The following is a 27,390-nucleotide window of genomic DNA, read 5'->3' on the forward strand; positions in this document are numbered from 1 at the left end:
TTGCATATTCGAACCCTTTTCAACAATGACCATATGATTTTGAGCTCAAACTTGAGGACGACTGAGCATTGATGCATTAAGAGCCAGGGGTGAAAACATTAAAGTATGCAAAAATGCAGGAAAACTGAAAAATCTGCAGGACCTGGAGGTTTTTTCTGAAGAACATCTCAGTTTAACTGTTCAGAACAAGCAAGGGACTCATGAACAACCATCAAAAAAAGAAAAAGAAAAACAGTCGTGGATCATCCGGGTAACCACACACTGCATTAAGAACCAAACTTTTGAATGGGGTAGTTTTAATAATTTCAGCTATTTTTTTCTTGTGGACTAAATGTAAACATTTTCCATGTAAAATATCTTACTAAGGACAGTACTAAAACTTTCAATCTTTTGCATGCCACTTTAATTGTCAGACTACAAAATGTGAGATGTGTTTTACAGACACTCCACAAAGACCTTGTTGAAATCATTGGATTCTGTGTATCATTCAGCATTGAGATTTATAATGCATGCAAAGTACTCGGTTCATCACTGTGTACTATATGAAATGGTCGGTTGGTCCTCACTTAACACAAGAAGGTTCAAACATTGGTTGATCTTTGTGTATAAACAAATAACTGGACATACTCCTTCATATTTAGCTACACTTTTGAAACCTATTAGATCTGAATACAAGCTAAGATCAAGTAGATACATACTGTATGAGGTTCCACAAATTAAAACAGAGTTTGGTAAAACTGCTTTTGGTTATAGTGCTCCAACTTCATGTAATGAGTTGCAAAACCAGCTAAAACTAGAGGGGGTTTTATACACACTGAATTCAAGTCTTTTCTAAATTAGATTTCTCATCATGTTTGTGATTGTTTTAAATAGTGATTTTTTTCATTTTTATTTTAATATTTTTTTGCATCCCGGTCTTTTTTTGTTGCTGTCTGTTAAAGTGTATCTTCTATGTGCTCACTTGTAAAAGAGATTGTAATCGCAATGAGATTTTCTTCCCTGGCAAAATAAAGGTACCATAAATAAATTAAATAAATAATTCATTTACAATTCATTCTAAAAATAACTGTTTTAGTAAAAAAAAAAAATCCAATTTACAGTATATGTAAATGCATTTGTTTGAAAGATGCATTCAATTTGTCGGACTTGGCTTCCTGTATGTGAAAAATTAAAAGAACAGTAATCAACAAATCTGATGCATCAAAAGCAGCACTTGTTTTTTTTACAAAATAAATAACAGATGATGTTTGAGGCACTTTCAAGACCATAGTTTATTTTATAGTAATAAGAAAGTATATACATTGGGGTCCCTTTATAGTGAGTCCTAAAGCTACGCACATGATTTTAATTTTCTCTCAATCTGAGACACATTTCTGACACTTAAAAAATCGCCCATGTCTTAAGTCGATGCTTCCACACAACTGATGGATTTCCCAGACCATAGCTACATACAATCAACTATCGTGAAGCAAACATTTGCCATCATTGTGAAAGAAAGAGCAAAACAAAAGCATTTTGATTGTTAAATGATTGATATAAAACGGAATAAAAATCAACAGAATGACAATAAAGAAACACTGAAATATGATGACTGATCAAAGACTTCCTTGACACATCTTCATAGTGTAAAAACAAAATTAAGACATGCTTGTGCTAGCGTTAACATGCCAGGCAAAATGAAGATTGATAGAGTTTGCTCATATGTAGTATGCAGCATGAATACAAAAATTATATACAGATTAAACTAGATTGTGACAGAATGCCAGTCCTTCCAACCATACCGCCAATCAGCTAATGATAATAAAATATTATCAAAAATATACCCAAGACTCAAGAAAATGGAGGAATCTGCTCTTACATATAAAATTCACATTTTCTCAAGGTTATAATTTCTTTTTAATCCCATTTAGAGGTGAGAGTACATGAAATGAAATTCTTATAACACCATAACACATCCCTTAAAACCTTGAAGACTTGGGCAAACTTCCATATATCAGAGGAAAAATATCTAAATGTAGGTTTATTTTCAGGGAGGACATAGATTTCTTAGAATTAAACTCTTATGGCCTTCAAAATTAGTTTCTGGTAGTCATATACAAAGGGTATGAGGCCTCTGAGGAACTGAGTTACAACCAATGTGTGAATCTAGCTCCATTAATGCCACGTCACAAAGAGCTACAGTACATACTGCACCTTGAGAGCTACGCATCCTGTAACCAATCTCAGGCACATACAAGTACATTTTAAAATCAATCTCTAAGTAACACAACAGAATGCCCATGAGAAATCATGACAATAAATGTGTGAAGAGGTAGAGTTTGAAGTTGTGGCGTGTTTATATAGACAGAACGTAGACAACCAAGGGAATCGGAGGGATGCTCATAATACACCCAGTAAATACTGAACAGGTCCTCTAACACCCTTCCCTAAATTTGCATTTAAACTACCAAATAAAATGAGGTTTAATCTGTTACCATAACAGCATTTTGTCCTTGATAACCTTTTTTGGTTTCTTTTTAAGCTCTAGTATTAGTATGAAAACAAACTGAATGAAAAATGATGACACACTGCAGTGTACTTCATTTCTCTGAGCATCTGTTGAGTCATACCATACGCAGATGAATCAATTCCAATTAAACGCATGAAACGGAAACCAAAACAATGTAAAAATCCTTGCTTAATTTCCCGATTGTAAAATCTGTTAGGTACCCAACACAGATGTCCAGACAAGAAAGGAGCAAAAAAAACAAGCCATTTTGAGCAGCGATGTGAATGGTAAATGTTCCAACAGTCGACTGTGATAAGGTACCCAATTGCATTCAACTGAACAAAATGATTCAAGACCAAATAAATTGGCGAGGAAGGAATATCTACAAGGAAAGAAAACTGAGACGCCATTCTGACACACCAGGTCAATCCAATTCAATGCTGATTTTACCAGTCCAACTGTTCTAGGTTTGATCGCACATCCATCAGAACTGAACCTGCTTCATTTGGTGAAGGCAGCGACCACAGCCCACAGCAGCTCATTGCTGTTGTTCTTCATGCTCTCGCCCTCAGGCTCCAGATCCAGCAGCTGCCGTACTCTCTTCATGGCTAGATCATACTGGTCATCCAGCAGCGGGGCGAACGCGTTCTCTAGTACGTCAGAGGAGTGGGCAAGGAATATAAGGGCCAGAATACGTTTGTCCATTCGGTGAGGGTCGTTCACCCACTTGTCCAGAACGGCCTCCTGCACCTTCTTAATAAGGCGCTGCTTAATAGTATTATTGGTAAGTGGGTGTGTAGTCATGTCGAACAGAAGAAAGTTTTGTTTCTCGGTGGTGAGGACGCCCTTCTCTACAAGGTTCTTCGCCAGGCGCTCTCGGACGTTACGCAGCTGATAGTGAAGCTTCAGAGGGTTCCATGTCTCGCCTGCAAAAGACAAGCACTTTCAGCACCAAACATACTTACATTCACTTTATTTTAATTTTATTGAACTACAGGAAGTTATTGTACAGAAAAAAAGGTAAAAATAAACGTCATTCTGAACACTTCTTTTTTCTTTTTCCCCCCCTCCCACATATCCAAGGCAACCATATCCCCCCACCCCCATCTCCCAAAGGTACATTCAGAGCGTACATAATCAGTGAAGATCAAACACCAAATACAATAAGTAAAAATAAGAAAATGAGATATTTAATCTCATTAATTTTTGAAATGACACCTGACCAAGCTCCATGAAATCTTGCCACTGAGAGCTCCATGTTCGCAAAGTCCAAGAAAGAAATATTCACTTTATTTGACAAGGACAGAGATTTAACTAATCTGTCATAGTCAACAGTGGTCGCCAACATGTTGATTGCGTAATCGACCGGTAAATCTTAATCACTGTCCCGGTAGCTCATGAGAATAACACATTGTATTTGTCTTTATACAGTATTTTTTGTACTTCGTTTTCTTTTATATTCAGGAGCTACTGGGACAGTGATTAAGAAAAATACATCATGCCCGAGTCTATAAACAGCGGCCGGAGAAGCCGAAGATGGACGCAAAGAGGAGAAAATACTGTAGCAGGCAGAGAAAGCTCACTGTTTACGATGCTCGAAATTAGGGGTGTCCATGGTTAACCGGTTAACCGATTAAGCGTTAAAAATTGTGTAACCGAGTGAAACATTTTGCTCGGTTAAGTGACGTCAATGGCGTGCATTGAATTTAGTTGTAATGCATTTTTGCACCACCAGAGACCGCCAGAGCGCTCCCAGACATTTGTAATGTCCACAAGAAGAAGCCATTTTTCTAATATGAAGCGGGCTAATACGAGTGACGGGGCAAAATGCAAGTATTGCAATACAGTGCTTAGATATACTTCAAGTACAACCTCGTTGTTGTAATCTCAACAGCCAACACCCGGGCATCATTAGGCCGGTCAGGACACACTGGATGCGTGGCGAAAGCATCTCAGCTGCGTGGCGTGTCTGTTTTTAATTCGGCTCCCATGTTAACAGGTTAGAGCTTGCCGACTGCCTGCGTGAGACGCGTGGCTCAGGCGCAGCTCGACGCATGCATGCTAGAAATAGAACCGACGCCTTGTTGGAAGCGTTTCCAGGCAAAGTATAATAGGAAAATATGTTTATATGTCATTTTGTACAAAAATACATATTAATTCATGACATTTTGATATTTGAAAGTCTATAGGTTGACAAATTCAGATATGAATGTAATTTAAATAAATAAATAAATAAATAATTATCGATTTTCAAATATTGTACGTGTCAAACATATCATAGTCATAGCCTTATCGAGGCGGCCGCGGAGTCTGCTTGTTACCTTTTGCCTTATACATTTTAGGCTTATTCTCAAATTCAGATTGTGTTAATGGGCGGCATTATTAGGCAGTTTTAATAGGACAATTTGACCGGAGAGATTAAATTTTGTCGGACATTACTTTTTTTTTTCGGCCAATGTCCGGAAATTACTATGGTTATGGTTAATATGGCACACTATGGTTAACCGAGTATTAACCGCTAAGGGCCTCGGTTAACGGTTAATGAAAAACTTGAGAACGTGCAGCCCTACTCGAAATATAGAAAGAAAATATCAATAGGGTTTATATGAATGTATCACTGAAAGGAACTGACTGTATTCAGAAAAAGTTTTGATGACAATGGCATTTTCTTCTCCTCTTATACCTTCATATAAAGTAGTATGTATCTGCTCTGTTTACAGCGGTAACCAAGGAAACACTGTATCGCTGCTGCTTCATAAGCGCCACCTGCTGTCAGAGAGTGCATCTGCATCTCATTCAGCCCATCTGCGGTTTTCGTTTCATGCAGATATGTTTTTATTTTATTATAATAATTGGCCGTCAGTATCAGAAACAGCCAAATTGCTTTTAAAACATAAAAAAAAAAAAAATCTCAATCTGAATCAGAAATGAAAAATCATGATTGGTGCATCAATAAAAAAACTAAATAATGGGCTTAAACTGGAAGTACACTATTGACGGTCTTTTTCTATCAATTCTTCAATAGATAGAGCTTGTCAAACAACATTAAAATTTACAGTATGGACATTCATTTTGAAATGTGTTAAAGATTGCATTTTTCATTAAATTATTAGTGTTTTTTAATTATTTTAATGACTTACAATGAATTATATGATGGCAACGGCAATCAAAATGTAAACAAATAAAAAAATCAATATCATGCAATACCTAAATTTAAAAAGAAATCAGTGCTACAGAATATGCATCACTAAGCTTTCAGGTAAACACTTTTTGTGTAGTCCTATTTATTGATATCTGCTTATACAGCATTATAACATCATTAATAGTTTTCATAGGTTTTCTTTGGGATTTTAGCAGCTTACAGTCTTTCAGAAGTTGCTGACATTAATTTTGTATGCAGAAGTCAAGCTAGAGTGTCTTGAGCGAGTAGCACCAGCTCACTCGGTCGGCTCCTGTGCTAAAGCAGAGAAGCACAGACATCTCAGGATCAAAGCAGGCTGTGGTAGAACATTTGCTAGTCATCATCCTGCAGCAATTTATGACTCTGATCTAATTCTGAGCACATTTTTATACACTCTCTAAACGAAGACGGCAGCTTCTTCTCGCAGAACGCTTTGATCTCCCCCTTTGACCCTTTGGCTCTCCATACTGAGACATTTCCAACCTCATAGCCACAGTAGGTACCAGAAATCTCTCTCAAATCCACACTTTGGACCAAAGATGGATCCAGCATTTTTATGTGCACCAGGCACAGTACATTTAGAAGGTAGCAGGGCTCCAGACCAAAAAAAAAAAAAAAAAAAAAGAAAGAAAAAATTCACTTAAGGAGCCATTGACTCCTTTAAGAAACAAAATAGGCACCAAATAATTTTTTAAGTGTCACTGAATAAACGTGTTTCATATCTTTCTTTTGTCCTTTTTTGTTGTAAACACATTCCCCTGGTTTTACATACAAGGTTTAAGCCTAGTCCCAGACTAAAATGTAAGTCAGAGCTGTTAGCCCTGTCCGTGAAACCAAGCCCTTAACATTTCATTCATACTGTTATGTATTTACGTTTCTCTTTTTTTTCTTTCCTTTACAGCATCAGCATTTTAATCCTTGTAGATGTCCTGGGAACTAAGGTTCACTTAAAGTGGCAACTAAATGTCCTTTCCAACTTGAAAATTATTTATACAGACACAAAGAATTGTTTAATACACAGTTATGGTCCTTGATTTTGGCACAGATTCTATGTCAGCATCATTTGGCCCTTGAGTGTAGTTAAGGCTCCTCCTCAAGTCAACTCAAGTTAAGCAAAATGCTCCTTCTTTATAGTTATTTTTTTCTAGATGACTAATGAGCTTTTTAACATGAATGGTAAATGGTATGGTGAATGGTAGCTTATGGTGATCATTCCGGTTTATTTCGTACTATAGTAGTAACGAGAAAGATATGATAGGTTCACGTCACATGCCACTTGAATTGAAGCTCATGCTGCTCATGCTACATTAAAGAGGGCCAAAACGTAAGTATTGTTTGAATTTCATCATGTATTTGGCAGAATTTAAAAGCTGATACTTTGTTTAATAAAAGGTCACAGAGCACAAAGCCTATTGTGTTCATTGGACACAAGTCCGCTACAAATAATATGAAGCTCTCCCATTAACCGAACACAGCATTTAGACTAAAGATCTTTATAACAAGAAGCCATAGTATCGATTAGAAACAAATATTATTAATATCAACACAGCTGTCGGCTTTACCTGCTGTAGTTTGATCAAGTTGTGCAAGAAATAGACACTTTTACTCTGCACGTATCCGTCACTTTCGATCTCTGCCACAACTGAAGCTGCTTTTAGCAGGTGTGCCGTCAGTCTCCGTTTATTACATCAACATACAATATGTGATCTCAAAACAATCAGGAACAAAAGCATTATATGCAAATTTTTAAGTCACAACATATACATTTATATAGTCGCCAATGGCGATCTCAGCAAAAATGTTAAATTAAATTAATATTTTTGGCCGCAAATTAGACCTTTTTAGTCATAGTTTGGAGCCCTGGTAACAATGGTAAGAACAGTTAAATCCAATACAATTTAATGTAATCTAACACTACCATTTAAAAGTTTGGAGTCAGTAAGACTTTTTTCTTAGACAGAAATTAATGTTTTCATTCAGCAAGGATGCAAAGAATTGATCAAATTTGACAGTAAAGTAAATTATGACCTACAAAAGGTTATACATGCAAACAAATGCAGTTTTTTCCTACAATCAGTTGATCAACAAATCCAGAAAAAAAGTTCACATGATTTCCACAAGCACATTGATAATAATACTTTTTTTTTCTTTATCAGGAAATCATCATATTAAAATCGCTTCTGAATGATCATGTGACACTGAAAATACAGCTTTGCCATCACAGAGATAAATTATATTAAAATAGTCTATTGTCTATTAAATCGAAATTAGAAAAATAGACATTTGAAAACCAATTTCACAGTATTACTGTTTTTACTGTATTTTTGATCAAATGACTTCATACATAAACATTAAAAAAATCTTACCAATCACAAACTTTTGAACAGTAGTGTATAATATAACCAATAAATATTAGTCTAGTCAATAACAAGTATTGAGTTTAATAAGTAATGTTTAACTTGTTTTCTAAAGCCAAAGTAAGGCACGGAGGTAATCTGAATAAATCATTTCAAGACTGAGGAACTCAAATGATATGTGCAAAACTCACCACTGAGTAACTCTATCCAGCTCTGCACGCTTTCGGGCGGCTGAGTGTCTTTGATGTGTTTCAGAGCCTCATCCAAAAGCACATCTCCCGTTGGAGCATCAGACTTACATATAACCTAAAAAAAAGACAAGAAGAACGTCACTGAACACACTGAAACGTGCTAATGCACAACGCACCACTTACATCAAGGCAGTGAACTCATAAAATCATGTGAAGGAGATGAACTGCTTCAACTCAAGACTTTTACTTCACATATTAAATCTAATGCATTTTCCAGAGATATATCTGAGCTTGGTTTAACAATAAAAGTTCTCACTTACGACAGCCAACACCACCCGCAAAAAGTGGCCTCCTGACACACAAATAATATCAAAGAGCTCCCTCTTGTGAGAGAACCAGCCAACTGTTAATGTCCTGACACCAGTGTGCTGAATTTTACAAGCACATAAAGAATATATGAATTTGTTCAGTCCAGTTGTGTGTTTGTAGAAACCTCTACCATCAGTACAGACAAATGATGGTCTTACATTACATTTGTTCATACAATGAAAGTAAATGTTTGAAGTTCTCCAGCAGTATTCAGTTTTTTTTTTATGCTCCACGGAAGAACAGAAGTTTGGAATGACATGAGGATGAGTAAATGATGACAAGTTCATTTTTGAGTGCACTATCCCTTTAAATGGTTGCAGAACTGAGAAAAACAGGAAGCCTCTCCCTCAGATGAACAGTTTGTCTTACTTTGCGAGCAAGCAGGCTTTTCCTCCTCATGCCACAGGCCTCCAGCTGCAGTCTCCCTCGTAAGGCCAGCTCAATGAGCATGCAGCCCCGCAGGCCTGAGGAGATGCAGTCATTCCAGAAGGAGGTGTAGCCCTTACATAAAAACATAATGAAGAAAGTCAGTATACATGCACCATCCGAGTTTAGAGCTTCAGTGGAACTAAAACTTCCATCCAAATGTTTTGTGAATAAAGAAAAATGTTCAAACACAGCTATAATAATAGTTTGTTTTGTCACACAATTTGTTTTGGACTAATACAATTCTATGTGGCTATTCCATTATGTAATTCAGTACATTTCTCCTTCTGTTATTCCATTTCAGCTTCCTGTGTGGTGTGGCTTGAACTTAATTCAGAAATTAAAATGCTGCATTTTGCCCAGCACTCAGGCACAGTTATGATGACTTCAGTTTGTGCAGTGTCATGGTTAGCAGTGGATGAAGTGAGCAAGGGATCTCTCCAGTATTAACAACAGGCCTCTTTCAAGGCACTGGTAACAGGCATTGCTCCGTACGTGAAGAAGACCACATGCGAAACAGCCAGAGCGAATAGAAGCACAATGTGATATCATTCTGTGTTCTCAATGACCTGTATCATCTCGCACTGCCATGCTCATTCAAATATGGGAAGCATGTGGTTTTTATTCAACGAGGGAAAAAAAGTTTGTAGGTTTTAAAAACAAAACTAACAAACCAAAATCACAATGTTCTGTATCTAAAAGAAATTGACATATATATATATATATATATATATATATATATATATATATATATATATATATATATATATAAAATATATAACATATAATATTAAGCAACTGTTTTCAATAGTTAATGATTAATATTTTTTCTTGAACACCAAATCAAATCAATGCAGCCTTGGGGAGAAAACGTCTTTCAAAAAAAATGTAAAACATGTAACCGGTCCCACCCCAAGGTTTTGAACACTAGACCAGATGTTTAACCCATCATGACTTCATGTGATTCTATGATAATTTTGCTTTGCTAGAACGACAGACTGGCAAGATGTAATTATGGCAAAGCCTGAATGCTTCAGTGCCTTGTCTTTTAAAAGATAAGTTGAATAAATACATCTAGTAAAACAGTGCTTCTTTGAAGAACACAGCATTCAAGATCAAGAAAGTCTGTCGGTTTTCTTTTTGACATCAGTCCTCTGTCATGGGAGTAAACTCGATACTTGACAACAGCATAAGAGCTCACACACAGGCAGACAATCAAGATAATGGTAGGAAACTGTGGCTGTTTTAAAAGATAGCACAGTCAGAATGCAATCAGGGTTTAAAAATGTCAAGGTGTCCAGGTAACATGACCCAGACTGTGTCCTTGTCACAATGTAATCACACAAATCCATACTTCATGATATTACTTAACAACTTACACACACATCAGGCTTAAGCTTAGGGTTTGGATTAGTGTTTGCTGCTTGTAAATATGCATCATTTACTGTTATTACTATATTTAGTGCATACAATGTGTAAAAAGAACATTATTATTTTGTGTATCATTACTGTCATCATTACAATAACAAAAAAAAAATATTTCGGTTCCAGAACATATTAAATTTATTTTCTTTCTTTTGATTTTGGGGTGAAATGTGACATTCTGTCAGATTCACTCAATCAAGCAAGCAATGGTAAGAATATATACACTTAAAGTGTTTGTTTGATGTCAGTGTAAATTTTGTACAAGCAATAAGCAAGAGCAAACTGTAGTTCAGGGACATGTTGAGTGAATCCATTTATCCTGTCTGCTACTTTCCATGCAGATAAGCAAATCTTAAGTGAGGCCTCTGTATAGGGCTCAACGTGATATTCAATGCCTGAAAATGGCAGGGATGTAAAACAAAGGATTAAAGAACGTCTGTAATAATAATAAGAATTATGTTATTGTGCTAGAGAGTGCACTGTTGTTAAAAAGAAAAGAAAATGTATCCACCACCCTTGCAGAGCTAATATAGCAACAAACTGTATAGTAGTATGACACTTCCATAATCAATGTAAGATGCTAAACGGATCATAAACATCCAAACATGCCAAAAAGAGAGTGGAGGTGGAGTAACCCTTTAATTAAAGGTCAGTCAACAAAATTACAGAAAGTGTCTCAAAGCCAAACTGGCTAATTTGAGGTATTTTGCCTCTTTCCTTTATGAGAGACACTGTTAACTGTCTAAACCCTCTAGTGTTTTACTACTGTGGCATCTAGGTGCTCTAGATTTAGGGAGATAATAACTATTTTTGCAGTGAGTGATTCATTATCTTGAAAATAATAACCTGTTTTGCTTGGTTTTAAAACTTTTTTTTTGCCATACAATTTGAGGAAAACCAGCCTAATATTTGTGACCAAAATAATAATAATACAATATAAATTTAAATATAAATTGAGTGCATTGCATTATGCAATACAGCATTTCACACTGCATATGTTTTCCAAGTGTAGTAGGTCAGTTGGGTTTTCTAAGTACAGTAAGACAATTTATATTATGCATTGATGTATATGCTGCAGAAATAGCAAGAATGTCATGCTATTCTGAACACAGCCAATGATCTGACACAAAGCAGTGGTTCTCAGACCTGGACGACCCCAGCACTGAACATACTGGATGTCTTCCCTTTTTAACTCATTTAATTTATATCATCAACTTCTTAGTAGAGATCTCTTCTAGGATGGAGAACCACTACTTTGAGCAAACCATAAAAAAGGTAATCTTTGGATTTGCTCCAAAACGCTTCTTGTTGTGACTGTGTGAAGCATATCTGGATTAAAGAATGTGAACATGTGGGTGACTCGTGACAAGGACAGCAGATGCATTTTAACTATATACATGCATTGTTTAAATATAGATTTTTGTCAATATATAGCTGCTTCAAATTCATACCCCTATCAGTTATAGATAATATGTAAAACTGTCATAATACATTTCATGTGGATATGACTTGATAACGTCACACTGCTTACAATAAGCTACATGAAACGGGACAGTTGTATATTAAGACAGTTACGCGTCTTTGTTTTAAACTATGTTGTTCACTAAACTATTGTTCGTTATTATGACAGTCTGGTGGGTCAGAGGGACAACTTAAAATGCATTTCAGGGCAAGCTAAAAGCTACATTGTATCAAAAGCACTTTACCTCAAAACGTCACCAATTTTAAAAACAATCGGGATAAAAAAAAAAAACATTGTTTCCAGCTCCAGCATTCCTTTTCTCTACTGGGAGCCATCATGGAAATAAATGGCTAAACATCGACTACACAGAACTACTAACAAAATAAAGCAAAACAAAAGCAACCTCGCGGTCTTTCAAGCCCAGCAGCAGTACTTCCTCCATCAGGGTCAGTCTGGTTTCCTTGGAATCCCCGCTGTCATCGTCTTCCGGCTCGTCTCCACGGCGGGGCTCGTAGTCCTCGTCGCCGGATCCGCGGTCTCGGTCTGCGGCTGCAGCGCTGCGCGAAGCCTCGGTGCGTCTTTGCACCAGGCCGGAGCTCCGCTGGGTCAAAGTACTCATCTCTCAAACACACTAGAACTAAATCTCCTTCCCAGACAACTCCTGTCTGAGAACAGACTGGCTTAGTCAGTCCGAAGCATAAATGATTCCCCGGGTTAAAAGGGGGAATGTAGGTGTAAATCGGGGTTTGTTTTGGAGAGGGGCCCCTCGCGATCCCTTACCGCGGAGCTTCGCTTCTTCCGTCAGGTTTAATATGGCGACCAGCCGTGACGAGAACAGCAGTGGATGTGGCATCTCGACACGGTTTAGACAGAATTTGAGCAATACCTTTCATTGATCCAGTTGTTGAAGAACGAACTTCAAAAACAAACAAGCAAAATGTATCTGTTTGTAACTCTTATCCAGTCATTAATGACATGTCTCAAATATTGTTTTTTTTTTTTCAGTTAAGTAATGTGTTAAACACCCTGTTTTTCTTTTTTGTTTATTTATTAGTTTAATTTTAATTTCATTTAATTGTGTTGTCATTGACTATCATTTTTATTTTTGATGGTTGTAATACACTATTTGTATACTGTTTTTGAGCTTAAAAAACACACTCAGGTTGGATCTGGAAACCTGGTGAGCTGCATACCAAGACAACATTTTTGAACATCACTGGTGAGGTAGAACCAGGATTATTATAGTTCAATACAACCAACTGTCTATCTATCTATATAAACATGTTCCTCAGAATAAAAAGAAAACTGTCTTAATAGTAAAGTAAATGAAAATAAAATTAAATAAAAACTATATACAAAAAAAAACAAAACAATAAACATGACAGAAACAATGAATTACTACAACTTTAACGGAATCATGAACTGAGAATTCCAAATGAGTTTCACAATTTGAGTTGAATTACTGAAATAAATTACATTTTCCACAACATTCTAATTTACTGATATGCACCTGTATGTATGTATAGTATTGTGCAAAAGTCGTAGGCCACTAGTATTTTCACCAGCAAAAAAAACAGTTTTAAGTCATTTATTTCTATGTTTTGCTATAGTGTGTCAGTAGTAAATATCAGTTTTCATCATCTAGTCTGTTTGGAATAACATGAAGAAACAGAACAAACTAAGACAGACTCAATCCAGAAGAACAAGTGTCTCAAAGACACTTCAAGAAACCTACCTGCAAAGCTACCTGAAAAACAACATGTGACACATAGTGTGGTCACACCAAATGTTGGTTTAATTTACTTAATATAACTTAATTAATAACATCTATTTATGGCATTATTTTTGACGGCATCCTTACTTTACAGCATTTTTACACAAGTGCCTAAAACTTTTCACAGTTCTGTAGCTTTGCCGGTTTCTTGAAGCATTTTGGAGACATTACCACAGTTCTTCTAGATTTAGTCTGTCTCAGTTTGATCTGTTTCTTCAGGGGCCTGTACCATGGACAAATTCAGAGTTACAGGATTAGTTTTGAGTTGACAAAACCAAACCTCTCCAATCCGGCTTTGTTGGTACCATGATGCTGTTCATCAACTTTCTTTGTCAACTCAGGCTTTAATCCTGAGTTTGTGGAGCACGTGCACATGAATGTGTGACATCACTGGTGAACAGCCAATCACGAGCCTTGCAACACAAAGCAAGTTTGATTTACTTCTCGCGAGAGACCCAGCGAGATTCAAAACTAAAGGTTGAAGGTTTTACTAAAGATTAAGAGATTGAAGAATATGACAAATTTAAAAAACATGAAAGAGGACAAATAAAATAAAGAATCTTGCTCTGTGCAGTCACAAGTACAATTTGTTAACTTAGTTTATACATTTGAAAATATATAGTGATAGAGACTGGAACATGTAAGGTCAGATTTTAAATTTTTATAAATAGTGCAATCTATTGATACTACAGCTTGTTTATATTACATTATCTATATACATTAATATTTATTTAAAATGATTTATAATTACTGTTAAACTAAAATTGTGTGTAAAAGAAATTATTATTATAATAATAATATGGATCACAATAATTATATAAATCATAAAATGACTCCGTAATTATCATTAAAGCCAGACTTCTTCTATTTTTTTTTTTTTTTTTAGCATAAGTGACCTTTAATTTGGAGCAAGATAACCTGGAGTGACTTTGCGTCAGACATGTGTCACTTCTCTCACATCTGATTGGTCCAACTTCAGTCTGAGATCTTGAATCCAGAACCCCGGAGCAGGTTAGCCGTTCAGTGTAAAATACCATGGCAACGAACACCGATTAAAGCCGAGCTACTTTCATAGTACCTAAAACCCAGGGTTGGCGGAAACTAAGCTGAAACATAGCTGGCTAGCCACCTAATCAAGCTTCATGGTACAGGCCCCAGGTTACTCTAGACAGACTGGATGATGACGAGATCAGATCTCTGTGTGAAGCACTGCATGTTGTCAGACTCCTTGTGACTTTTGCACAGTACTAATATATATATATATATACACACACACACACACACACACACACACACACACACACAAATTATTAAAACCTGTCAGAACTATTTACTTAAAAAAAGTATGAGGTTTCATCTAACATTATTGCTTGCATTTTACAAGAACATGATCGTAAAGCATTGATCTAGCGTTTTATTTCAATCACATTCTGCGGAAAAAAGAGTGACATTTCTCGAGTGCATATATAAAAGTATTTAATGCTACTTTTACATGAAAATTATCACTTTGAAGCCAATGGTCCAAAATAAAGCAATTTGACATATTTCAAGGCCAAACTCTGATATTATGAACACTGAAGTTAATTATAGAAAAATACAAAACAATTATACAGTTATAAGTTTCAAATCCAGCTTGAAATCCCTTGTTTTACACAAGAGAAGTACAGAACTGAAGTGAACAGAATCAGATTTACAGCCGACTCGGGTAACAGTGATTGACTGGCAAGGAGCAGTAGTGCAAAACATAGGAGGAGAAGGTGAAAACCAAAACAAAATGCTGCTCTCTCCACGCATTTACCAGCAAATAACAGCTCAGTGCTTCAGTGCTTTCAGCTGAAATAAGCTTAATCACATTTCAGATGCAATTTGAACATTTTTTTAACAAAGTGCCTGTTGATTTGTGGCAGTAGTACTGCAAAGGAAATGTGCACAAATGCAGATACAGAATTACATTAGCTTATGTTTAAATAATTATATTTGCAAAGGCTTGCAGTCTACAACTATATATATAATTAATTTGGCAGCTGAATCTTGCTTCAGATTATGAGAAAACAATTCTTCCCCCAGATAATCAGCTTTGTGGGGGTTTTTTGTTTTGTTTACTATTATTATCAAAAAAAAATTTATTTATTGTTGTTGTCTCATAATGTACTTCTAAAATAACAGCCAGCCTATCACTTGACAACTAAGAGCCCAAAATTGTGTACATTACACAACAGAGCATTTAAACTCAGAGACAGCTGATCTCATGTATTGTTCCATACTTCCTGTTGTCTTACATTTTCTTAGACGCGAAAAAAAAAAAAGATATACCCGAAGGTTGACTTGGCATCTGCGGGAAAGAAATGCCAAGTCACAGTAATCAGACCACAATAAGTACAGTATAATTCTCAATACATTTTAAATTCAGCAGTAACAATAATATACCTGTAGATGGCTCCACATCAGGAGCTATAACATGTGAGGAGTCAGAGAAATGTGGAAGTCAGATGTGTTTCGAACTCTTTATAATGGTCGCTATTATTCAGGATAAGCTCATCTATCCATAGACCACTGGAATGGAATACTGTATGGAATGTTACTTGGTGTTGATTTTATGTAACACTGCACTGTAGAAAGGCTGGAAGCTCAGGGTTTGGTGTTCCGTGATGAGCAAGAGAACAACTCCAGGTACTGTTCCATTAGGAACATCAAAAATAAAAGAGCTTACATTCTGCCCGAAGGCTCATATTTAGTTTTTGATACAGCAGGGCACATGTGGTTTGACAAAAACCTGTTTTACTTTCCAAAAGGACCCGCTTTAGCTCAAAAGGCACTTTCAGCACCTAATTTGAATCTGAAAAGGCCACTATGATCCTGTATTTACCTCATAATATTATTGTTTAATAATATATGGACGAATATTAACATATGGGTGATAAAATGTTCTCTGTTAAACCAGACTCACAAATGAACTGGCCTCATCTTCCTGACTGGCTAGACTGTCAGTTACCATAAGGCACTGCATCAGACCTGTAGGTATGTTGGGCTTGAAAGATAGGTTGCGGCTGTAAGAGAAGGGGAATGAGGATGACAATCGCCCCGAGGAGCCGAACGACAGCAGCCGGTGCTGAATGTATGGACGGTGATCGAGTTTAGCAGCTTGTGATGAGTCTCTTTGCTCCAGCACACGCTTCAGATCCTGCACCTGACTCAGAAGTTCCATAATCTTGGTAATGACGGCCATGGAGCCTCCGCCCAGAATGTGCACCTCAGGTATCCAGCGCAGGTAGCGCTGCATCCAGACGCGGACAGCCGGGCCGTCCAGACAGGGGAGCAGGAGGCCGTGATAGTCCAGAGGACGCTGTTGCCAGGATTCGTAGAACTCTCGGCTGATGGCAGCGGTGGAGTCAGGAGAGCCCATCCAGCGACTGAGACGCTTCACTCGTAGCATCTTTTTAAGGCTTTCCGTCTCGTCCTTAAAGAAACCTTTCTTGAACGGGGTTTTGAAAGCTGTGCTGGGTAAGGATAACTGTCTTTGGTGCTATAAATAAAGACAAATGTAAATATTAATCTGCAAAAAAATGAATTCACAAAATAAACTCAACTGAGATATTAGAAAAAGAAGCAAAAGTAGGGCAAGACCCCCTCACCTTTAATTTTCCTCTTGACTAAAGATCTCACTAAAATCTCAACACATTTACCAAATAGCTATGCTCTTATTAAGCGGTCATCTGAACGCCAACATTTGTGAGATTTATTCCTTTTAAACAGTAATTCATTTAGATTTGTACAGTAACAAATACTTCACAAGAGGTTCAAGTGAAACCCTCAGAATTAGGTGCTTTTATTATTTTATTTATAATTAGCATTAAATAGAAATGACAAGTTCTTCCCTATTGTAATGAGTGAAATGTCTTATTGAAAAATATTTATAAATGTAAAGCATCATTTGATTCCATCGGGATTGACTGGATATTAACAAAATGGGCATTGTAAACTAAATGGGTTCTCATGATTTAACATGATTCCAAGGTTTAGATGGACATTTCAGATATCTTTATTGTTCACCATAATGTGTAGGCTAACTGAGTGAAGTCATTTTATCTGAATTCATAGTTTCTGGCTTTTTTGACAATGTTTATATATGTGAAACATTTGGAATATTTAAATACATGTTTTAAAACCATACAATATACGGTAGGTCTATAAATAACTCTGATTATAGTGTAATTCAGATGCGTGTTGGATTTTGGGATTCTGTTTTTTGATTTATCGGTCATTACGGAATTATTCAGGCAATTGTAAAAACGCATCGATTTATATAGAATATTGGATTTGACACCTTTTCGAAACATTATAATTCACATGATATAAGATAATATATATCTGTATTTTATTGATTGTTCAATAAAACCTCAAATGTACAAATGTATTTCTCATAATACTATATTGCGTGATGCATACATGTTGAACTAATTTCTAAATATGATACAATTTAGCAGTAAATGAACACCGTTTTTAAAGGAGGTGTTTTTCCACATCGTTCCCTTAATTATTAAAACTACCGTATTTTTCGGACTATAAGTCACACTTGAGTATAAGTAGCATCAGTCCAAAAATACGTCATGAGGAAAAAAACATATGTAAGTCGCATTGGACTATAAGTCGCATTCATTTAGAACCAAGAACCAAGAGAAAACATTACCGTCTACAGCCGCCAGAGGGCGCTCTGTGCTGCTCAGTGTAGACTACAGGAGCAATGAACAGTATCTCTGGCAGCATAGAGCGCCCTCTCGCGGCTGTAGACGGTAATGTTTTCTCTTGGTTCATTTCTCTCGGTTCATGTCAAATTAATTTTGATAAATAAGTCGCACCTGACTATAAGTCGCAGGACCAGCCAAACTATGAAAAAAAAGTTCGACTTATAGTCCGGAAAATGCGGTACGTAACATAGATCGTATCAGAAGCATTTCACCCTCTCACCTTGAGCTTGTGAGGTTTGCGTACAGCTCTCTCATTTTTCACCTTTTCTGAATACAGGGGGTTAAAGAAGAAATTCTGGGCCTTGCTGTCAAACTGCACAGACCAGTCCCACACTGTTGGGCAGCTCAATTGGCTGCTTTGTGCAAGCGGTGACTCTGCCTGCCAAGACAATCAAGCACAGGCAGTTAGCACATGTAGAGTAATGACTGCATCACAGAGGGCTGACTGTTTTCTTGTTAGCCACTGTACGTCTATAGAGGCCTCTAATACGGTTAACTTGCAGAATGGTCTTCAGAACAGTGTAACAAACTAACTAACTACAGTAAGGTCCAAATACCACAATGACATCAAATAAGTTTAAATGAAAGGTATGAGAGAAAATACAGGAGTTCTACCTTCATAACACTTTCTCTGTGATGGGGAGAGTTGAACAGAAAGGTGCTAAAGACCGGCACATGAACACTGTCGGACAGCACAGTCAGATAAGTCTCGGAGAACTGGAAGGCCGGGCTGTGCTGCTGAACAAGCTGCCACACACACTCCAGGAACAGGAGGAAGACTGGAGAATGACACTACATCGAGAAACAAGAATCACATTAAGTAGACAAACAGGTGAGAACAGCATCACACAATAAACCCCAGATGGTCTTGTATCATGCTGAAGGGGTTTATTTTTTGATACCAGTTGTATTCTCCATTTTAAATCACACGGTTACTTAGCCAACAGGTACATGCATGGAAAATGCTTTTAAGTGAAATTAAGGGACTGCAATATGCAATGAAAAACATGATCGTAGTGCAGATTAGCTGAACTGAGTAGTCACAGTAGAGTTCAGTAGTCTTCATATAAAATATCTGTCCGCAGAATTCCACGACTGACCAATCAGAATCAATTATTCCATATAAACTTTTCCAGGAAATTATTTTACATCCTTCTAAAAGACAGGTTTGCTGGTTGATTTTTTTTTGGCTGCAAAATAGCCTGTAATTCTCAGAGGTTAAGCATAACGAAAATGGGCAAATACAAAACAGTAACATTTCCACTTCCAGCCTAGCCTCTGAAGAAACAACAGGCAGGAAGGAGCATGCAATAATTACCTCCTTGTCTTTTTGATGAAGGTGATTACATCGATCCAGGAAGGCATGGCATCCAGCCACCCACTCCTTCTGCACCAGACTCTGGAAACCCATCAGTGTTCTGTAATAAGGGTCCAGCATTATCTGAACCAGGCTGGAGATCACACAGCACAGATCGGTTCCCTCTTCCTCTGCAAATCAATCAATATCAGGACAAATTACCAGGGGATACAAACTCAAAGTCAGCAGGATACAGTAGATTTATCAAGGTTTAAAACTACTTCATTTTTAAAGATAAGATGTGAAATTTCTGCACTACTTCTGGTACCAAGTAGAACCATTCTAGCACATAGACAAGCCATCCCAAACTCACTCTATTTTAACCCAGAAGCTAACATGTTGGAGGACCAGAATCTTTGGAAAGTCTAATGTAGTTGAAACATGCTTGACCTACCTGTTATAAGAACATTTGTGTTTTCCTTTTCAAGACATTCAACCACCTCTACTGCTTTTTGGAGGCATTGTCTGTTGTGGAAATTAAATGCAGTTTGATAATGGTTTCATAGAATCTAACTAATGATTATAAAGAGGAATACAAGTAGAAAAATCACACAATTTAGGATTCTATCGATGTAAGCTGACCTAATAATGTCTAGCCATCCCGAACTTTCAAGGGAAGAGAACCACTTCATGTCAGACAACCAAAAATCGGTTGAATTTTCTAAGAGACAAAAAAAAAAAAAAAAAAAACATTACTCTGTGATTACAAACCAAATATCCATCCTTTCATTTAATATTTGAGGATTTATTTATTCGTTAGCATTTTCTTGTGAAAGAGATATTTGTGTATTCTGTGACTCACCGATAAGAAAGAATTGTTTGAACTTGTTATATGATTGCTGGATGTCTTGGATAGTAGGAAGTGATTCTGAGAGGTCCTCTGTTTTTGCGGAGTAAAGGTAATTATGTGCAACTGCATTTATCATTCTTTAAAAGAAAAAAGGGGGGGGGGGGGGACTTTCAATGGGAAGGTACTATAGACAGTCAAGATAAGGCAATACTACTTTTTTTGTTTGTTTTTGCCGTGTACACTGTAGTACAAATCAACTCTTGTCCTTGCTGACGGTGTCTAGCACACTACTAGATAACATTCTGCATGTTGTTCTGTGATAAAGAACAGTGGCCTTGAGTGTCAGCATGTAAAAACACTGAAACTTAGGGCACAAACAACCATGAAGGTATCCCAGCAGACTGGCTGATCTCACAGGAGAAATAAAAGAGTCCAAAAAACTGAATGTTCCTTTACATGTCAACGTGCTTTTGGATATCCCCATCTTCCTGCGTCACAGACGGTAAGGACGCTTTGAAGAGAGCACAACCGCTGTGATGAGACCAACACCAAATCTAAAAAGAATAATAACAGCCATCAAACAATTGACAAAATGACCATTTGTACACAAAATCTAACCTTACAATAAAAAAATAAAAAAATTAAAATCAATAAATAAAAACAGAGCAACATTCACAAAGATCTAGTTAATATTCTTACTCACTGGAAAGCCCTTTCCTTGGTAACTGAATAAATCCCCTAGTGCTGATGGGATGACAAAGTACTTCGGTAATCTAAAAACAATGTCAGAGCAGGGTTTTTGTTAGGTCCATTTATTAATGTAGGACTTGCTATAGATCACTGAAAACGGTTTTAAAAAACTATTTTCAAATGTTTTATAATAATGAATGCATGCCTTTGACCTTATAATAATTGAGAGATTACATGGAATATTTTATTTTAGAAATGCATATATTTCAGGGCAATTGAACTGCTAAAAGGATATTAAAATGTAATAGTGGGTAGTTCCATCACCCAAAATAATGTTTTTTGAACTACCCAAATATAGACAGTGTAGGATGGATCTTCTAACAATCAAGGTCAGTAGTACATATAAACACAGATTAGAGATGACATTCCATTACTGAAAATGTTTGTAATTCATACAATAGTAACACTTTATACGACACTTCACAGCTGCATAAAGTACCTCTGAGAGAGATCAAAGTTCTCGTTTTCAGTGACTAGTCGACAGTTCGCTTTTGTCCGTTTCATTTCCTGAGTCCAGTCCTCTGGTGAGTCAAACAGAATTGTCTCCTGTTTCCTCTGCATTTCTGCAGACACAAAATACATCATGTGTTGTTGTTCCAGAGTTGACTATTTAGAGTTTAAGGCATTTAAAATGTAGAACCATAGAAAATCCCCCTTCATTATTATATTACGGGGCACAACTGTATTGACAATAACAAAAGATGTGGTTTAAAAGCAAATCATATTAGGATGATTTCTGATGGGTCATGTGACATTGAAGACTGGAGAAATAGCTGCTGAACATTCAGCTGTGCATCACAGGAATTAATGGCATTACATCGTCTAAAAAGACAGAATGACTGCTGTTCTTTCGGCCATCTGTTGCATTCCAGTTGAGGAGACTATGATCAGAATTCAACAGTTGGTGCTACAAGACCAGAGCTGCATTTCAGATGTGTGCAAAGTTCATGTTCTGCTTAAGTGAGTCTTCATGAACGTCACAAGGTGATATTTTCCCTTCTGTTGTATAAACAGTTCCATGGGTTTGGGGAGTTACTGGTTTTGGTTCCTGCTGTATTTGAAGGCATGTTGTTTCAAAAGCAGTTAAATATACACATATCAGAGACATAAGAATATAGAACTCAGACGTCAGCCGTATTTACATCAACAAGTGAAACTGAAAAGTAACAACAGTGTCGCAATGAAAGCCTCTACAAGAAGATACATCTGTACCTGGGCTTGGTGTCCATGTATAGGAAAAAGCAAAGACACACTTCAGAGATTTCTCCTCCAAACAATGGTGAACGATACCATGAAAGATCTGAAGAACAAACAAACAGATGCAAAAGGAGATGTGAAACCCTCTTTACAATATACACATATATATTTCAGTCCTAGTGTCAAAACAAAATTACCCTTTTGGCATCTTCCTCCTTGGTGTATGTTAGACAGAACTGAAAGACTCGTAGGTCTTTACAGTGAATGATCATTTTGGACGGATATTTGTTCTTCACCAGGCCTCCTGTTATCAGTTTTCTCTTTTCATCATAAACTTCAATAGAAACAAAACCGTTTCTCAGGAATCAAACATTTCAAACTTTTCCAAGAAAATTCACATTGTTGCTTTTTTACAAATGTACAGCTCTAGAACCATTCATAACAATTGAAAACCATTATTACCACCATAGATGTGATCCACGCACATTAATGGAATGTCATTTTCTCCATAGAGTTTGTTCTGGAAGGTCTTGGTCTGTAACAAAGGTGAGTGACACAACAGCCTCTTTCTCAATGCAGACAATACTAAAGTGAACAATGATTATGAAAGACGGTGATTAACAAATACCAAGTCGTTTGTGAAAGGTGCGCTTTTACACCACACACCATAACTAACAGAAAAACAAGACACTGTTGCCTTGTTCAGTGTGCTGTATCAAGCTTTCACACAATAATTTGTGAAATCAAGTGTGATACACGCTTCAGTTCCTGTTAACCACCCTCAAATACAAGTCTGAAAGTATGATACCAACCAACACTGACATCTAACCCAATTTAGCTTTCAGCAAAAACACGTTTTGCAGCTTTTTAAGATCATGACTTAGATTAGTATCCCCTATATACTGCTCTTATTTGGTATACAGACCTTAACAAGCCAAGAAAAGACCATTGGAAGGAGCACCTGACACTTCCTGAATACCTGACCATCTGAGACTGCTCTAACACACTGGTTTCCCACCAGAATTTCACTGCCAGTGAGTCAGGCTCTCAAGTTCCTGAAATGGCAGCTAAAGTGAGAGCGCACAGCACAGTTCCTCATGCACGATCACCAAGCGTGCAGTTTGGCCAATGCTCTTTTAGTTAATACGCCCAGGGTTTCAAGGACAACAAAGATTGACTATATTCACACTTTTCCCCATTTACTCCATTTCCATTTATTTTTTTATTAGGAGAAATGTTTATCCAAACCTGACTAAAAAACAAGGAAGAACTATTTATCATACAGGAGCCAACAAAATTAGCAGATCTGTAGGGTTTAATTTAATTTGGCTATAAAATGGCCCAATTTCGACAAACTCTTCCTGTAAAGCACACTGTCATTTAACCAAACATGCTGATTTCCAATGCAGTAGTTCAACATCATAGTTTTTCCAAGACTTTAATGTTCTTGTGTCTCTATAATGTACCAATTCTGTTTCAATTAAACATAGATGTTTAGCACAATAAAACCTACATAACTTGCTTACTAACTATTTTAGATTCATAGTAGGACTGTCAATTTAATGTGTTAATTTGGAAAAAAAAATGTTTTTTATTTTTTATTACACATTTAGTCAACAGAATGGGTAATGAGCTTTTCAAACAGGACACATTTTTAATAAAACCGTTTAAATGATAGACAATCCTAATTAATAGCATTCTTATTATTAAGACTACCATTGTATGAACACCTAACATATATTTTATTCTTTTCAACCACAATACATGTACAGAAATGCTGCAGTCTGCATACAGGAAGCACGTGATGTTTAAAATAAACACTGTGGTTCTTTGGTTGATTGAATTTCAATTTCTAGACGGTTTGTTAGGTGACTGCATTGTAGATGTGAATTACCATTACAAATGGCCATTTAAATTAATACAGTTTTCATAAGTTGACTATTTTGGTCTACCAGACAAACTCTCCATTTGACTATTCATAACCATTTTACATTTCTGTAAATTGGTGACTAATTCGTATGATGTCATTAGTATGGGTCTCTACAATTTTCTTATGCCCCACTGAGGGGAGGACCTTTCCAAGTCCTAAAAATGTAAAATTTTTGAATGAATCAAATTCGTACACATTATTAAAACACTACAGTACTGCTTTCTCATGAGACTGTGTGAGATCGGAGCCCCGTCACCAATCCTTACCGTCTCCTCCTGTGATATCTCATCACTAATGAATGTAATGCGAAAATTGGTGCAGAACAATGTGCCAAAGATGCCACGCTGGGACAGGTCATCTTGAGTGTATTTGAGAATGGGGTTGGCGCTACAGAACTCCACTTCACCTAAGAAACAAGACAGTCATGTTAGTTTGAATAAAACACAATGCCAGTTTTGTGGTGTGCAGACAGTGTATTACCCAACTACATTAAATGAGATCTCTGGAAGCTTCCATCTGAATTAAAGAACTATTATTAAAGTCTGAATTGAACATTGCACCCATGGTCCCAGTGACAAAAAATAAAAAATAAAAAAAAAGTAAGATTTACTTCCAATAAGCCAAAGAAAAACCCGAGAGGGCAAAACATTGAAAGGGATTTTGAATTTACCTGGCAGCAAATCAGGATGGATCTCTTTCTTTGGTGGTTCTTTCTCTAGTTTTATTTCCTTAAGAAGACAGAAACAATACAATTAATGTAAAAACCGTAAACGTGATTAAATTATCTAATGAAATATCTTACCAAATGACATTTTAACAAGTACTATACATCAATATAATGTCAAACACATCATGCCACATTTCACACACACTGAGTGTGCTGCTGCGGAGTATGTGAACATTTGAAGTCTAAATGCCTGCACACACACAACATCCGCTCCTTAGTGAAAAAACTGCTGCTATCGTACATATGAGAATAGAAGTAGGTAAGAGAAACCTACACTGTCATTTATTACATTAAAGGAACCGTTCACCCAAAAATGTATTCGTTCATGAATTACTCCTCCTCATGTTATTTCAAACCTGTATGACAAAAGAAAAACTGAACCACATCAGCACTGTACAGCAACATCAGCACACTAAGATCCTCTACCCATAATAACTGTGTCTCTGGCCCAATGCATTTCAGCAGAAGCCCTGTGATATCCACAAGGCATGCTTTGCAAATTTTAACCAGGCTACTTCCCCTGTCACTGGTTCAAACAGATCAAATCAATAAACAAATGGGAATGGGTAAAAACTGTAGAAGTTCTGTTGAAACAAACAGGATAGATAAAGGAAAGGAAGCCACCAAGCATCCTGGCTACCATGAGGTCAGCTGCAAAACACAAAACCTCACAAAGAGTCCCAAGAATCTGGGACACTCCTTTCCCTAATGACATCCTGGGGTGAAAATATTCTCCTAAAATTTGCTTTTGAAACCTGAGACACACCGTCTTTCGGTTTACATAAATTTCGGTTTTGGCAGGTTTTGAACAACATAAGGGTAATAATGACGGGTTTCCTTTAAATCGCTACTACTGTATTATTTTTTGGTCTTGTACTGATTTAATTGAATAAAATAAAAATAAAAAATCAATGAAAATAGAGGGTTTTAATCTTACATCACGTTGTTTCTATTCGGAGTACAATCATCATGCTTTCTTGAAAGAACAATAAGGGCATGAACTCTACTGGCCATCAATGGGTCATGACATCTATTCTAATGGGACGCCCTATGCTCGCTCAAGATTAGATGAAGTTTAAAACCATGAATGGACTTCAAACACATCACATGTCAGAGCAAAATGAGGACACTCGTGGCTCGTGTCAATAAACATGGAATCAATCAATAACCTGGATAACAACAACCACACTTCACAACTACATTACACCTAAAACTCAGTCGTCAAACTTCGAAGAGTAACGTTAAGTGAATGAAAAGATACTGCTGTTCTGTGAATGCATTTCCCAGTGTGAACGAAAGGTAACGTTACCCAAAACCGACTGAGATTTCCCTGTTTGTCTAAACTTGAAGAAGTCAACAATGTCAGCATCAGCTTGGGACTTAACCCCGCCCAGCGCGTGACGGTCCGCGCTTTCAGCTGTTTTAGCTCAAAACAGTGTCTCCGGGATGTTTTGTAAACATCGCGAGTATAACGCGGCATGAAAGCTTTCGCTTACCTCAGGTGTAACATAAGACACGAATGACGGTTTAGTAGATTTCGCTCCTACGCTCCCCAAACTCAACATTTTGCCTGTCCCAGTATCTCGCTTCCCGAGCAGTCAGGTGGAAATCCGGGAGATCTCGAGCAGCCCAACTTTCCTCTTCCTCTCTGCTCTCGGTCCCTCTCCACCTCTGCTTTCACAGGCGCGATTTCCTTTGGTTGGAAGTCAGACCTGCTCCGACAGCAAACCGCGCCCGTTCGACATCATTGGCTCTTTATGGACGAGCTGTCCGTGTTCTAGCTGGTCAGCGCAAGGCGCTTGATGCTCATTGGATTGCGTGACTGTCAATCTCATGCGCTTCCTCAGTGCCGAGCCAATAAACAGTCCTATTAAAAATAGCATTCAAGCGTTTATATACTGACTGCAAGTGCGCTTGCCGCGGTTTGAAGCTTATTGTGTTTGCTGTATGGTTGCGCATCTAGTGTTTCCCCTTAGTTGTGATGAGACTAAAGTAGTTCCTTATTTGCAAAAACAACAGGAAAGACAAACATACAACTGCAGAGGCAAGCTAGAATTAACATGCACAAATAATTGAAATAATAATATGAATATGATAATATGAATTGATTTCAGTTTTTTGTTACAAGCTCTTGGTGCATAAAGAAGATCTGTAAAGTTGCAAAGACTAATCTCAAATCCAAAGAGAAATTGTTCATAAAAGTCAAGAGCCAACCTCTCCT

At 37.0% G+C, this 27,390-nt stretch overlaps 2 protein-coding genes across 2 annotated transcripts; both read right to left on the reverse strand.

Annotated features, from left to right (window-relative positions):
• Positions 1 to 1,241: 1,241 nt before the first annotated feature.
• On the reverse strand, positions 1,242 to 12,753 carry golph3a (golgi phosphoprotein 3a). Its single transcript, XM_026250271.1, has 4 exons — positions 12,303 to 12,753; positions 8,956 to 9,087; positions 8,218 to 8,332; positions 1,242 to 3,414 (listed from the first exon to the last, which is right to left on the reverse strand). Exons 1-4 carry the CDS (start codon positions 12,516 to 12,518, stop codon positions 2,990 to 2,992), a joined length of 888 nt encoding a protein of 295 aa, XP_026106056.1. The 5' UTR covers positions 12,519 to 12,753; the 3' UTR covers positions 1,242 to 2,989.
• A 2,318-nt stretch (positions 12,754 to 15,071) lies between these two features.
• mtmr12 (myotubularin related protein 12) lies at positions 15,072 to 26,923 on the reverse strand. The gene is made up of 16 exons (XM_026250283.1): positions 26,666 to 26,923; positions 25,113 to 25,170; positions 24,709 to 24,848; positions 22,975 to 23,047; positions 22,710 to 22,846; positions 22,528 to 22,615; positions 21,755 to 21,878; positions 21,269 to 21,338; positions 21,022 to 21,119; positions 20,578 to 20,702; positions 20,358 to 20,436; positions 20,170 to 20,240; positions 19,737 to 19,906; positions 19,034 to 19,210; positions 18,639 to 18,797; positions 15,072 to 17,196 (listed from the first exon to the last, which is right to left on the reverse strand). Exons 1-16 carry the CDS (start codon positions 26,732 to 26,734, stop codon positions 16,606 to 16,608), a joined length of 2,229 nt encoding a protein of 742 aa, XP_026106068.1. The 5' UTR covers positions 26,735 to 26,923; the 3' UTR covers positions 15,072 to 16,605.
• Positions 26,924 to 27,390: the final 467 nt, after the last annotated feature.

The sequence above is a fragment of the Carassius auratus genome, chromosome 5 (genome assembly GCF_003368295.1).
Source record: "Carassius auratus strain Wakin chromosome 5, ASM336829v1, whole genome shotgun sequence".
In the NCBI taxonomy this organism is placed as follows: Eukaryota; Metazoa; Chordata; class Actinopteri; order Cypriniformes; family Cyprinidae; genus Carassius; species Carassius auratus.